This window comes from Panthera pardus, unplaced genomic scaffold, assembly GCF_024362965.1.
Source record: "Panthera pardus isolate Hobbes unplaced genomic scaffold, ASM2436296v1 HiC_scaffold_15, whole genome shotgun sequence".
Lineage (NCBI taxonomy): Eukaryota > Metazoa > Chordata > Mammalia > Carnivora > Felidae > Panthera > Panthera pardus.
The window spans coordinates 2,092,642-2,104,939 of record NW_026526710.1 but is presented as its reverse complement, the minus strand read 5'-3'; the positions used below and the strand labels follow the sequence as shown (position 1 = coordinate 2,104,939).

The 12,298-nt window shown below is 42.1% G+C and overlaps 1 protein-coding gene across 12 annotated transcripts in view; it reads right to left on the bottom strand.

Moving 5' to 3' along the window:
* The window catches only part of CLIP1 (CAP-Gly domain containing linker protein 1), a 125,215-nt gene that overhangs the window by 39,038 nt on the left and 73,879 nt on the right, over positions 1-12,298 (bottom strand). For 10 of the 12 annotated variants that reach the window (XM_053901975.1, XM_053901968.1, XM_053901972.1 and 7 more), the window contains 7 exons: positions 9,861-10,805; positions 7,947-8,063; positions 5,545-5,602; positions 4,721-4,804; positions 3,606-3,762; positions 2,092-2,257; positions 1,779-1,994 (listed from right to left, as the gene is read on the bottom strand). In XM_053901975.1, coding sequence (XP_053757950.1) covers positions 1,779-1,994; positions 2,092-2,257; positions 3,606-3,762; positions 4,721-4,804; positions 5,545-5,602; positions 7,947-8,063; positions 9,861-10,805 — 1,743 coding nt within the window. The remainder of the gene's footprint in view (positions 1-1,778; positions 1,995-2,091; positions 2,258-3,605; positions 3,763-4,720; positions 4,805-5,544; positions 5,603-7,946; positions 8,064-9,860; positions 10,806-12,298) is intronic. The other 2 variants (XM_053901974.1, XM_053901976.1) reach the window with 2 other exon arrangements.

Sequence of the window (12,298 nt, the reverse complement as noted above, 5' to 3'; positions counted from 1 at the left end):
TGTCCAGAACTTTCTGCAATGGTCTAAATGTTATCTGCACAAATATAGTAGCCTACTGGTCATGTGCGTAGTTGGTGATCACGTGAAGTGTGGGGAGTGCAAATAAGGAGCTAAACTTGTAATTTATTAAAATTGAACAACTAAAATTCAAATTAATGTGGCTGGTAGCTACTGTATTGGACAGCATGGCTACAAATCACTGAGTCTTAAACTAGGAAACACAGAAGTTCTGTGGGCTCCAGGAACCTCCTGAAATCTTATATAAAGTGTGTTGAGCATATAAATTTTCTAGGAAGGGACTACTTTAAGGGCTCATCAGATTCATAAAATAGTCTGTGAGCCACTGTTGCTGACCGATACTGAAATCCACAGAAACTGGATATCAAGACAACTTTGGAGGGGGAACAATCTTAACCAAATGACCCTTGTAAAAAATAAAAAACAAAACACCAGTAAGCAAAATTAATGAGACTTAACAGAAACTTCTAGAATGCCATGGTTTCGTCAAACTGCAACATTTTTTTAAGGGAAACACTAAAAAAGTGGAGTCTGGGGGTGCCTGGGGGGCTCAGGCAGTTAAGCATCCAATTCTGGATTTTGGCTCAGGTCATGATCTCACGGTTCCTGAGTTCAAGCCCAGCATCAGGCTCTGCACTCACAGTGCAGAGTTTGCTTGGGGTTCTCTCTCTGCCTCTCCCCCACTGTCACCCACAGGAGCTCTCTAAATAAATAAATAAACAAACATTAAAAAAAAAAAAAACCTGGAGTCTGTCCAGATAAAGGGATCCATAAAGATAAAAAATCTGGAAATTATATCCAGTGTTAAATGACTCGTAAAACTGGAGCTGTTTAACAGGGAGAACACAAATCCTTGATGGCCAGCACGAAGGAGAGAGAAAATGGAGGCATCTTATATATCACATAAATTATGTCATGGTCCAATTTAATTAACAAGTTTTAGGTGGGAATTGTTTGAAGTCCTATGTATGCTCTCTTACATTTCCTTTTCACTAAACTCCTGTATAAACACTAAAAGTAACTGAAGACAAGTATTTCCTTTTCTTTGAGCAAGTTAAATAGTAGGAGGGAAAAGTTAAACAGTAGAAGGATGGTTGAACTTCATTAAGCTACCGAGTCCAAAAATATACCGGGTTGCAGATATGATCCTGACACCATAAAATGAAATTCAACGTATCAAATTCTACTCTATTTAATAACAGAACATTTCCTTCCAGCCCCTGCATCCAGCTTCCTTATCAATTAAGCTCAGAGTGCCTTCCAGGGACATATAAAAGCCCTTTCTAGACTCCTCACTTCTAATCTGCTGTTTAGGAGCTCTGTTTCTCCAATGCTCACTTGTTTCACGTGGCCTCTGCTTCTCGCTTTGCTGCAAGATGTCCCTCCTAACCCCAGTGCAAGGCAGCAGCAAGATGGCCAAGATTAGAGGCCACGACACAAAGTCTACTGCAAGCAGGCAAACACAGCTCAGGCAACAGGAGACTCTCTGTGACAGCTAGGGAGCAAGCAGCATGGGGTGGGGGGGTGATGGCTACACAGGACACTCAGGGGAAAGCCCTGTACTGTGGCCGCCACCCCGAGAAGGACCAGCAGCTGGCAGAAAACACGTGAAGCCAGGAAAACGTAATTCGCCATCCCGCCAAGCCCTCAGAGGTCAGCATTTGTAAAGGCCAGAGTACCCCGTCCCATCCGCTGACGCTCTCTAAGCCCCACCGCAGCCTCGACGCAACACAGCGACTGAACTGTCTCCCAGAACATACTTTGGCCTTGTCAGCTTGCTTTTTCAGTTCCACCATCTCCTGCAACAAGCCACTGTTCTCCTCCTGTGCGGCCTTCAGCCTCTCCTCTGTGTCCAGCAGCATCTTCTGTAGGCTCTTCAGGGTTTCTTCGTGCTTCGCCTTCGTCTCTGAACTGGCTGCTTCGTACCTAGCTTTCAGATCCTGGCACTGGTTGTGGCTCGTTTCCACCTTCTTCTCCTGCAGAGAGCCCGAATGAGGGAGAGAGTCATCCAGCCGCATCTGCATTGCCCCTCACCTTCCTGCCAACACACAGTCCCATTTATTGCCTCCTTACCAGGTCCGACAATTTCCTCAGCAGTTCTTGCTTTTCTTCCTCATGCTTTTTAGCTGCTTCCTGCTGGCACTGTTCCGCTTTGAGAGTTACTTCCCCAATATTCTTCTGCAGAAAGCTTGCATTTTCATTAGCCTTTGTGAGCTTTAGCTGTAATTCTTCTACGGTTCTAGAACAAGTTTCAATACAAGGGGTCAGAGCTTTCAAAAGAATGCTTTGAATTCCAAAGATATGCTTAGAAAGATAGCATTAATAATTGTATTAATGATTTTAAGTTGTGAATAACTTAATGACGTCTGAAACAACAAAAACTTAACCTGACTTGCCCTGAAGAATAATTTTAACAATTGTGACAGTTATAAATACATTATTTGGAGCGACAACTACTGTAATTGTGAAGGTTTATCATTTTATGTAAATAGATCAGTAAGGAAAAATGAGTGAAAAGTACACATATATGAGGAAATGAGTTATTTTAGTTAAGTTTCAAAATTTTAGCAGACTAGATTATCAAAAACTCATTCTAGTGCCGCTTGAGTACAGAAGATACAAAATGACACTTCAGAACTTGAAGAACTAGCTTCGAGATCCTAATGTGGTCCAACAAAGATGTACACAAGACGTGAGACACAAACCTGGAGAACAGGCTATCAGACGACTCCGAGAACGGAGGAGGGAAACTCGGGCGGTCCCTCTGGGTTTTACACCTGTCCGACACCTGCAGAGATGGAGCTCCTCGAGGGCACCGTGCCACAACCGCCTGTGCAACTGCACCCGCCTCACAGCGGATCTGACCCGAGGCGGCCAACCAAGGCCCAGTCGCCACCTGCCCCGCCACCCCACGCCGGCCCGTGGATGCAAACCTAACTGCCAACTAGTCACGCTTTCAGACTCATTGGCCCTAAAATGTCCTCTGAAGGCTTTTTGCCTTATAAGACATTTGCTTTTTGTATGGAAGCTATTAAAAGAAAAAAAATCAAAGCAACAAGAACCTCAGAATAAAGACAACAGCAGAGGCGAAGATAAAGGAAGCTAGCGCTGAGGACGAACAGCGCAGCGACGAGAGCCGCGAGCTCTCTGGGGCCAGGACACAAGCGAGTGACTTCACCTTCTTGAGCCTCAATTCCTTTCTCTTCAAAATGGGAGTAAGACACTCACCTCACAGGATTGTTACAAGAATTAGAAAATACACCCAGCACAGTGCAGGGCACATACCTACTAAGCCTGTAATAAGGGCTACCCTTCGTTACACTGAAACAGGTTAAAAAATTGTTAAGCGCCTGTAAAAGATGTCACTGCCCTTGGTAAAATTCTTTGCAAGTCATTAAAAAGTCCACAATACTGTATTACTTAGAAGGTCCAGTAGTTGACTGAAGGGTACACCGGGGTAATGACAGGAAGGAAGGGAGACAAGAAACTTTAAAACAGAACCACCCTGAATTCTGGCTCCGCTCCCTCCGAGACCTCACTTCAGAGGCCAACCTAAATTGGGCGCCCTTGTAACCATTCGTACATACCTTTCTTTCAGACGTAGCTCATCGTTCATTTTTGTCAGCTGAGAAGAATTATCTCCAGACATTTTCATAATTTCTGCAATGTCGTTTTCCAACTTTTCCTTTGCCTTTATCAACTGCTCTTCTCTGTCATCTCTCTCTCTGAATTTTGCCTCCATATCTGAATATACACAGGAAAAACAAATTGCACCACAGTGTTACAGGCAACAAAAATTTATTGACTACATCCTGTATTCCGAGGCTTGTTCTGGGAATATTTGCATACAGCAATCAATCCCTGCCCTCATGAAAATTATATTCTAGCCAAGAAAACGGACAATAAACAAGATCAAGAAAGAAAATAAATAGTAGAAAAATAGGGTTAATTGCCAAGAGGGAAAAAAATGTAAGTAGAGAAAGGAACCACGAAGGAGTCGGGAAGGTTAAAATCTCAGGCAGGGCCTCTCTGAATGGTAACATTTAAGTAAAGACCTGAAGGAGCTGAGGGACACCAAATGCAAAGGCCCTGAGGCACAAAAATGCTTGCTATGCAGAGGACAATATAGCTGAAGTAGAATCAACAAGGGGAAGGGTACTACGGGCCTTTTGATGTAATCGGAGAGACTACAGATTACGGGATGTAATCAGAGAGACTACAGATTACGGGATGTAATCAGAGAGGTAACAGGGCCTGGCATTGGGAAGGACTGTAGTTTTTACTCTGCATGTGAGGGGAGCTACCGAGTGATCTCAAGCAGACAAGTGCCACGACCTGACTTGATGGTGGAAGGACCGCTCTGGTTGGGGTGCTACAAATGGACCAAAGTGGGCAGGGCAGAAGCAGGCTGAGCAGGCAGGGAGCTGTTAGAGCAGCTCAAGTGAAACATGATGGGTGGCTTGAGTCAAGGACAGCGGTAGGAACGGTGACATGTGGTGGATTCTGACTTATTTGAAAACAGGGCAGAGAGCATGTGCGGAATTTATAGACCTCCAACAAGTATTCAAGTATTTGATCTCGTTAGATCACACTATTGAGTGAAGAAGTTACCCCTGAATAAATGTTATTGTAATGTACTATGGTTACCACAAATCCTAGGAAACCTACTATATCCAGTGCTTAGTAACCAGAGCTATCTTACCTGTTAAATTTTCTCTCAACTTCTCCAATTCGGCAGACAGCGCGTTAAACTGTTCCTCTTTTTGACGTAACTGATTTACTGTTTCTACGGAGGATAAAGTTAAAAGTTTAATATATTTCATACTTAAGAAGCCATCTAGAGGCTGGCTGTCTTAAACCAAATCAAATAATATGCTTGGGATTTGAGAGGGCAGAAATGCTAGAAAGTCCCACCACACATCAAACCACTGCATAATGGACCTACAGGAGTAAGCATGCGTCTCTTTCTGCCTCCCCACATCTGTGGATTAAACAGACACCAGGCGGGGCACCTGGGTGGCTCAGTCGGTTAAGTGTCTGACTTCAGCTCAGGTCATGATCTCGTGGTTCATGAGTTCAAGCCCCGTGTCTGGCTCTGTGCTGACAGCTCAGAGCCTGGAGCCTGCTTCGGATTCTGTGTCTCCCCTCTCTGTCCCTACCCAACTCGTGCTCTCTCAAAAAATTTAAAAATAAAAAAAAATTTTAAAAAAAAGCAGACACCACGCATCCCTTTCTAGGCTTCTCTTTCCTACTTCCAGCTAAAACTCAATAGTTATCAATGCCTGAGGATTAAGATACTTTTCCCAAGTATATTTAATTTTAATATAGAATAAGCTTCAAGTCAAAAGAAGAAAAAATTAATGCGAGTTTGAGGCTTCAGGAAGCTCATGCAATCCGGCTGCAGGAGCTTCCAGAAGAGGGACATCAGACTACAGGAGCATCTATTCTGTGTATTCCAGATGCCATCTTCAGGGTGAGAATGTGACATTCTCTAAAGCCATCTGCTCATACTTTAGTAAGACATACCTTGCATGCTTCTCTGAACAGAGACCGCCTCCTCTGAAGCATCAGCAAACTTTTCTTTCTAAAAAAAAAAAAGAAAAAAGAATTGGATATTCAGATGAGAAAGATTTCAAATTATAGAAATAGAAAGCTTCAGTCAGTGATAACTACAACACTATCTACTTTTTGTGGCTGATTTTGTTTCATCAAAACGAGCTTACACTCAAAACGTGTAGACACCAAGTGCTACCATATGTCTACTGTGCACGTACATACACAAGTGAATGAGGTTTCTATGTGTGTGCATACCTAGGTGTGCACATACATCTGTACAGATGTGTGAATGCGCACACATAAGTACATGTGGTACATGTGAATGCTTTTTTCATGTTGCCATCCTCAATTAGCAGAACTTCTCTTCAGATATCTGGCCAAGACAGTGATCAGAATTCTGAAATGTTTTATATCTGAGAGTAACGAGAACCTAACATCTTGAAACCATATCAACTAATTCTGGGGGCACCTGGGTGGCTCAGTCGGTTAAGCATCTGACTTCAGCTCTGGTCAAATCTTGCAGTTCGTGAGTTTGAGCCCCGCGTCGGGCTCTGTGCTGACAGCTCAGCACCTGGAGTCTGCTTTGGGTTCTGTCTCCCTCTCTCTCTGCCTCTCCCCTACTTACGATCAGCCTCTCTCTCTGTCTCAAAAATAAATAAAACATTAAACAAAATTTTTTAATAAAATAAAATGTACTTAAAAAAAAAACTATTTCTAGAACCAAAAAGGGCCATTGCTCACCCACTCTTTTCTAAACATGACAGTAGATAAAAACACTCTCCTGGTTTCCCTGAGATGAGTTTTGAGCTAGATACACCAATAACATTTCTAAATGAGTGTTTCTAACTATTTAGAATTATTTTAAAAACGGGTACATGAACCACACAAGTCCACCAAAGCCCACACAATGTCCACCTGTGTTATTCCCAAAGCCAGATTTAGATGGCAAGTTTTCTCTACAGGGTACCTAGAGGGATATGCTAACTTACAAAAAAAAGTAAAGCTTGGGGAAGAGGGCAGAGAAATGGTATGAAACTCAAAAAACACATTTTCTTAAAGGATACCGTATTAGAAAATTGTCATTCCCAGGCCAACTTATTCTCAAAAAAGTAGCTAAAATACTGTACATCAAAACTGTCCAACAGAATTATCCTCCATGATGGAAATATTCTATACTGCACTGTTCAGTATGGTAGCCACTAGCCACATGTGGGTATTAAGCACTTCCTATGTGGCTGGTACAAGCGAAGAACTTAATTTTAATTCATTTAAATAGCCGTATGTGAACAGTAGCTACCAAAATGAACAGTGCAGCTATATATTTAACATTTGAAGAAGTTTGTAATATTGGCATTGAAAAAACAACAAAAAAAGCAAATACTCATTCACCCCTGGTATTAGCAAAGAAGTGGGGAAGTGGGGAAGAGGATGGTCTATGGAGGATCTAAGACAACTGCCCCCTCCTGACTCATGTGTCTCTTACCCAGTTTGTCCATAACCTTCAACTCTCTATGATGTGTGCTTATGGTTGCCGGCCCTGACTAAATTCAGGGTTGTTGGGTTTTTTTTATGTTTATTTATTTATTTAGAGAGAGGGAGACAGAGTGAGAGCAGGGGAGGGGCAAAGAGAGAGGGAGACAGAGAATCCCAAGCAGAATCCACACTGTCAGTGCAGGGCCCGATGCAGGGCCCGAAATCACAAACTGCAAGATCATGACCCGAGCCAAAATCAAAAGTCTGACGCCCAAGCAACTGAGCCACCCAGGTGCCTTGTAAGTTCAGTTTCTGATGCAGGAAGTAAGGAGAACAGTTGAGAAAGGTAAGAAAAAGTTAAGAAAAAAAATGTCTTACAACTTGGGATTAAGGCAAGAGGATATATGTGAAAAGAAATGTAATTTCCTGGGGTGGAATGAACAGAGTTGTAGGAGATGATTCTTTGAATTCGTAGACTTAGACAGCACCCTGCCTTGCTAACAGAGGATGCCACTGGTCCGGGACAGCTCTCTGGAAAGCACGAGAAAGCAGTCAAGACCTCATTATAAGTGAAAGTTAACGTGTTGGGTGTGTAACTTGGAAGGTCCCTGTGTTTAGCAAAACTAAGCGGCCAATAATATGCCAAAGCGACCCATTTCTCAGAAGCAAAGGCTAGATTTTAAAAAGGAAAAAGTAATACCTACCTTTATTGCGAGTGTCGATTTGATCCCATTCCCTTCAAGGTCATCAGCCAATGACTAATACACTCAATTTCAATCAATACTTTGAAAGAGGAAGGAAACAGGTACAATACTTCCTTACAGAGATTTTTGTTTTTAAAACAGGAACCATTCAAATGACCAGAAACCCTGAGAGTCAGATTCCCAACAGGTACTTACCAAAATCTGAAGTTCTTTCTCCAAAGCCTCTTTCACTTGACTGACTTCACTCAAGTTTTTCTGAAGGTTATTTAGTGTTAGCTCTTTCCCCTGAAGCTCCCTGGAAATGCTACTAGCCTACCGTACACAGCGACGTGGCACAGGAGTAAACGAACAGAAGGAAACAAAAAAGAATGAATGAGAAAGAAAAAATAAAAGAAACCTAAAAAACATACGAGAAACAAACACAACCAAACAAAACCGAAAGGAATAAAGGCATGGGTAAAAAAATTACTGCTTTTCTTTTTTTTTTGCGGTTGTTAACTCTAAGAAGCCAATGACTTTTCACACAATCCGTTTCTAGGTAGCACAATCTAATGGCTATTTAAAATAGTCAAAACAAAGTATTTTTCTATACCAAAATTTGGAGTATCAGCATGATCTAAAGCAGAAAGCGCACACACTTACTTTCTAAGTGGGTAAGTTAAGCAATTTCATTTTCTGGACTTTAAAATCCATAAAGTAGGAATAACGGATACATGTGACCTATGTTATTTTCTATCTTTGTATATGCTTAAAGTATTTCAACACTTAAAAAAATAAAGAATTTTAAAATCCACTGGACAACAGTCATCAGAAATTGGTTTTCATTAAATTTGGATGTAAAAAAAGTTGAGCAACCCTTAGTTAGCTTCATACTGCTCTACTAATTCATTTTTGTTTTGGTTGGTATTTTGGATCCAAGTGAGGAGATTTGAGAAAAACTTCCTGTAATTAGCTTGTTATCTTCAACTAACGTTAGTTACTTAGTGACTTTTCCTTCTGTCTTCACATCTCCCCGTTTAACTTTACAACCCTTTGCTAACAAAGCAGTTTCTCCTGCAAAAAGCTCGTAACATTCCTCATCAGTACCAGTACTCCCGCTAGTGGCAAGAGGGCTGGGAAAGAGCATCTGTCCCTCAAACGGTTCTTAAAAATGAAGGGAATATTTGAAAAGGCTAATTAGAAAGGAATGTAGCTGACAAATGTTCCATAGAATTTCCTGCACCTTGACCAAAAGCATACTTGTCAGATCTTTCCTCAAAACGGTAGGGAACAGGGGCACCTGGGCGGCTCGGTTAGGCCTGCAACTATTGGTTTCGGCGGCTCAGGTCATGATCTCATGGTTCGTAGGTTTGAGCCCCACATCGGGCTTTGCACTGACAGTGGGAGCCTACTTGGAATTTTCTGTCTCCTCTCTCTGCCCCTCCCCCACTCATTCTGTCTCCCTCTCAAAATAAATAAACTTCTAAAAATTAAAAAAAAAAAAAAAAAAAAAGGGTGGGGAATAGAACATGATCTCACTGTGGCATAGGAAAAGCTCCAAGGAGAAAGAAAGTAGCGATGCAAAGGGCTCCAGGCTCTTAACCTTATTTTGCTGTGAGTATTACTTATCATAGAGTGTTAATTTCCATTAGTCAAACTCAAGCCTGAAGGTCCACAGTCTGTTTTTATATATTACCTTATGGACAAGACAATTACGTAAACGGCAAGGGAGGAGGTAATCTTTTAAATTTCTTTCCTCTCCATTTATTTATCTCAACACCATCACCTTAGGGAATTCTCTGTTTTAAAAAGGTGACAGACCAGAACCAAGCTTCAACAGGAAAGCGTACAGCCTGGCCCAGAGACAAAGTGTAAAGTTTCCAGATAACAGGAAACCAAAATAAACTCACATAGTTGAGCCAGTGTTTTCTCTAATCTCCTCAGAAGAAACCACACTCAAGACACTCAGAGGATGCTACACGCAGCTGGGAAATTTGCCAGCACAAAGCAACGTGCTGTATAATAGAATCGGGAATTTGGAAGGTGAACGAGCTCCACTCAAAAGTAACACACGATGCAAAGCGGGACGGACAGATGGAAACTTAAAGGATGGAGGACGCCAATACAAACCTTGCCACTTTCAGTATTCTTTTCAATCTCTAAATTTGTAATCTGTTTCTCAGCTGCCTCAAGCTGCTGTCTAAGTGTCTCGATTTCCGATTTACCTTCGGAACTGGCTTTCCGAAGTGCATCAAGATCCGAGAGCTTTTCTTCGGCAGCCTTGAGCTGTGATGTAAAATTACCAATAACCTTGGTTTGTTCACTGCATTTGGCTTGTAGGACCTCTAGCTCCTTTACCTTTATTTCAGCTTCCTGCAATTTGTTTAAGGTGTCCTCCATTTCTACTAGGTGCTGGTCTTCTGCTTCGTCCAGTTTCGCCTTGAGGGCTTCTAGGCTGCTCTCCTTCTCTTTAACGACCGCCATCAGCTTAGCCCTTAGGGCTTCTATCTCTTTGGCGTGAGCAGACCTTTCAGAGTCTTGTTTATTCTGCAGATTTTCTATCTCGTGCTGGTAATCCAGTCGCATCTTCTCCACCTGTGTTTTTAACTCCGCAAACTCTGCCGTCTCCGTTCCGACCCCTTTGCTGAAGGACACCTTTAGCTCCTCCATCGCCTGCTGGTGAGACGCGATGGCCGTCTCCAGCTTGGACTTCCACAGGACTATCACGTCGGAATTCTCCTTGTTGGCATGATCGAGCTTACTTTTCAGGGACTCGTTCTCCTTGGAAAGCTTCTCTGTGGCAGCCTGAAGAGCCTTCACCTCCTTCTGATGGGTCTCTTCACGGGCTCCAAGATGCTCCTTCAGGGAAGTGATTTCTCTCTGGTGGTCAGCACGGGCAGCTTCTGATTTTTCTTGCAAAGAGCTTATCTCTTGCAAAAGGGAGAGCGACACGTCGACGTCCCCAGTGGGCTTCTGGGACTCCAGTCTCCTCCGCAGCTCAGCCACTTCCTGCACTTTCAGTGCCAGCTCTTTTTCTAGCTCCATTATACGGGACTTTTCTGACACTGTAGCCACCTAGTAACCGCAGCCCAAAGAGAAACAAAGCATGTCAATAACCCATCACCGGTAATTTCCTTTAACCTTGAAGATCTCTAATAACTCCCCACCTCAGGCAGCCGTGAGCTACAGCGAGCCCTCGTGCTCACCCACCTCTAGCTGCCATCACAGAGAAAGCCCAGTTCTGAGAGCTCCAAAGTAAGTCATCATCTTGGGCAAACTTCCACCATCTTGAGATGCTCAAGAAACTGAAAACTGATATGGAATTTAACTTGCTTCTTTTTCCTCTAAAGAAACTTTAGAGAAGTGCCCATCATCTGACAGGTAAGTTGAGGGAAACAGTAGCTTTCCAATTTCTCGTTTTATCTGCCTGCTGGAAGAAAGAATCCTCCTCATTTTACCTGTTTTTTCCCTACTCTGCTTCACCCAGGATGTGTAAATGCTCGTCTACCTGATGCAGCTGATTTTAAAGCTCTGTGCTGTCCGGTAGAGTAGCACACGGGGCTACTGAGCACGTGAAATGTGACAGGTGCTGGCAGTGTGAAATACACAGATTTTGAAGACTCAGGGGAAAAAAAAGAACAGAAGACACCTTGTTAATAATTTTTAGACTGATTACATGAGATGATATTACTTTGGATATACCAGTTTAAATAAAACATATTATTCATTTTCTTTTTCCTTTTATCTACTAAAAAAGTATGTTCATGTGGGAAGCACAGAATTTTCAATTACATATATATGGTTAGTATTATACTTCCGTCAGCTACGATTGGTATAAAAATGTGTGACATTACCTATCAAATGTTTCAATTAATACCACATCAACTTTAGAATAAAAGCTTCACCTGGATAATGAAGAAATAATTCATTAACCTGTTTTTTAGGAAGACAAAATGAGAACTACTACTTACCTGCAATTATACACAAGAATCTTTAGAGATTACACTTTTTAGATTTTATAATTCTATTGGCATTTTAATGTACATATCTTGTTCCCCTAACCCAGTGGTTCTTAGATTTTAGTATGCAAATCAATCTCCTGGGATATATGTCTAAAAGGCATATATATGTATGTCCCAGTACTTTCCCATGTTTTGATTCTATTTGAGCTCTGGGATAGCACCCAAGAATCAGTTTTTAAACAAACACCCCAGGACTATGAAAAACACTTTCTTAAACTGTGTCCTTTTACTCTTAGGAAATTACTTCCCTCTGATACCTGTTAGCCAGTCAGAGTAACACACAAAATATGTGGGAAATGATACCTTTGGGCATAAAAATAAATTATTGGACTAACCTGGGAAAAAGAAGGGAACATGAATGATTTAAAAACCAATTTTAAGGATTAAAACTCCTCCAGGTTGAAGGCTCCTCTCCCTCACTGCCTTCTAGTGGGACAGAAAGTCACCGTTGTTTCCTTCACTTTCTCTGCACACCTACAGGCTGTGATATGGAGAGACACTAAGACGTCCGCCAAGACTAGGAAAAGAAGCCAACTCGGTCTCCAA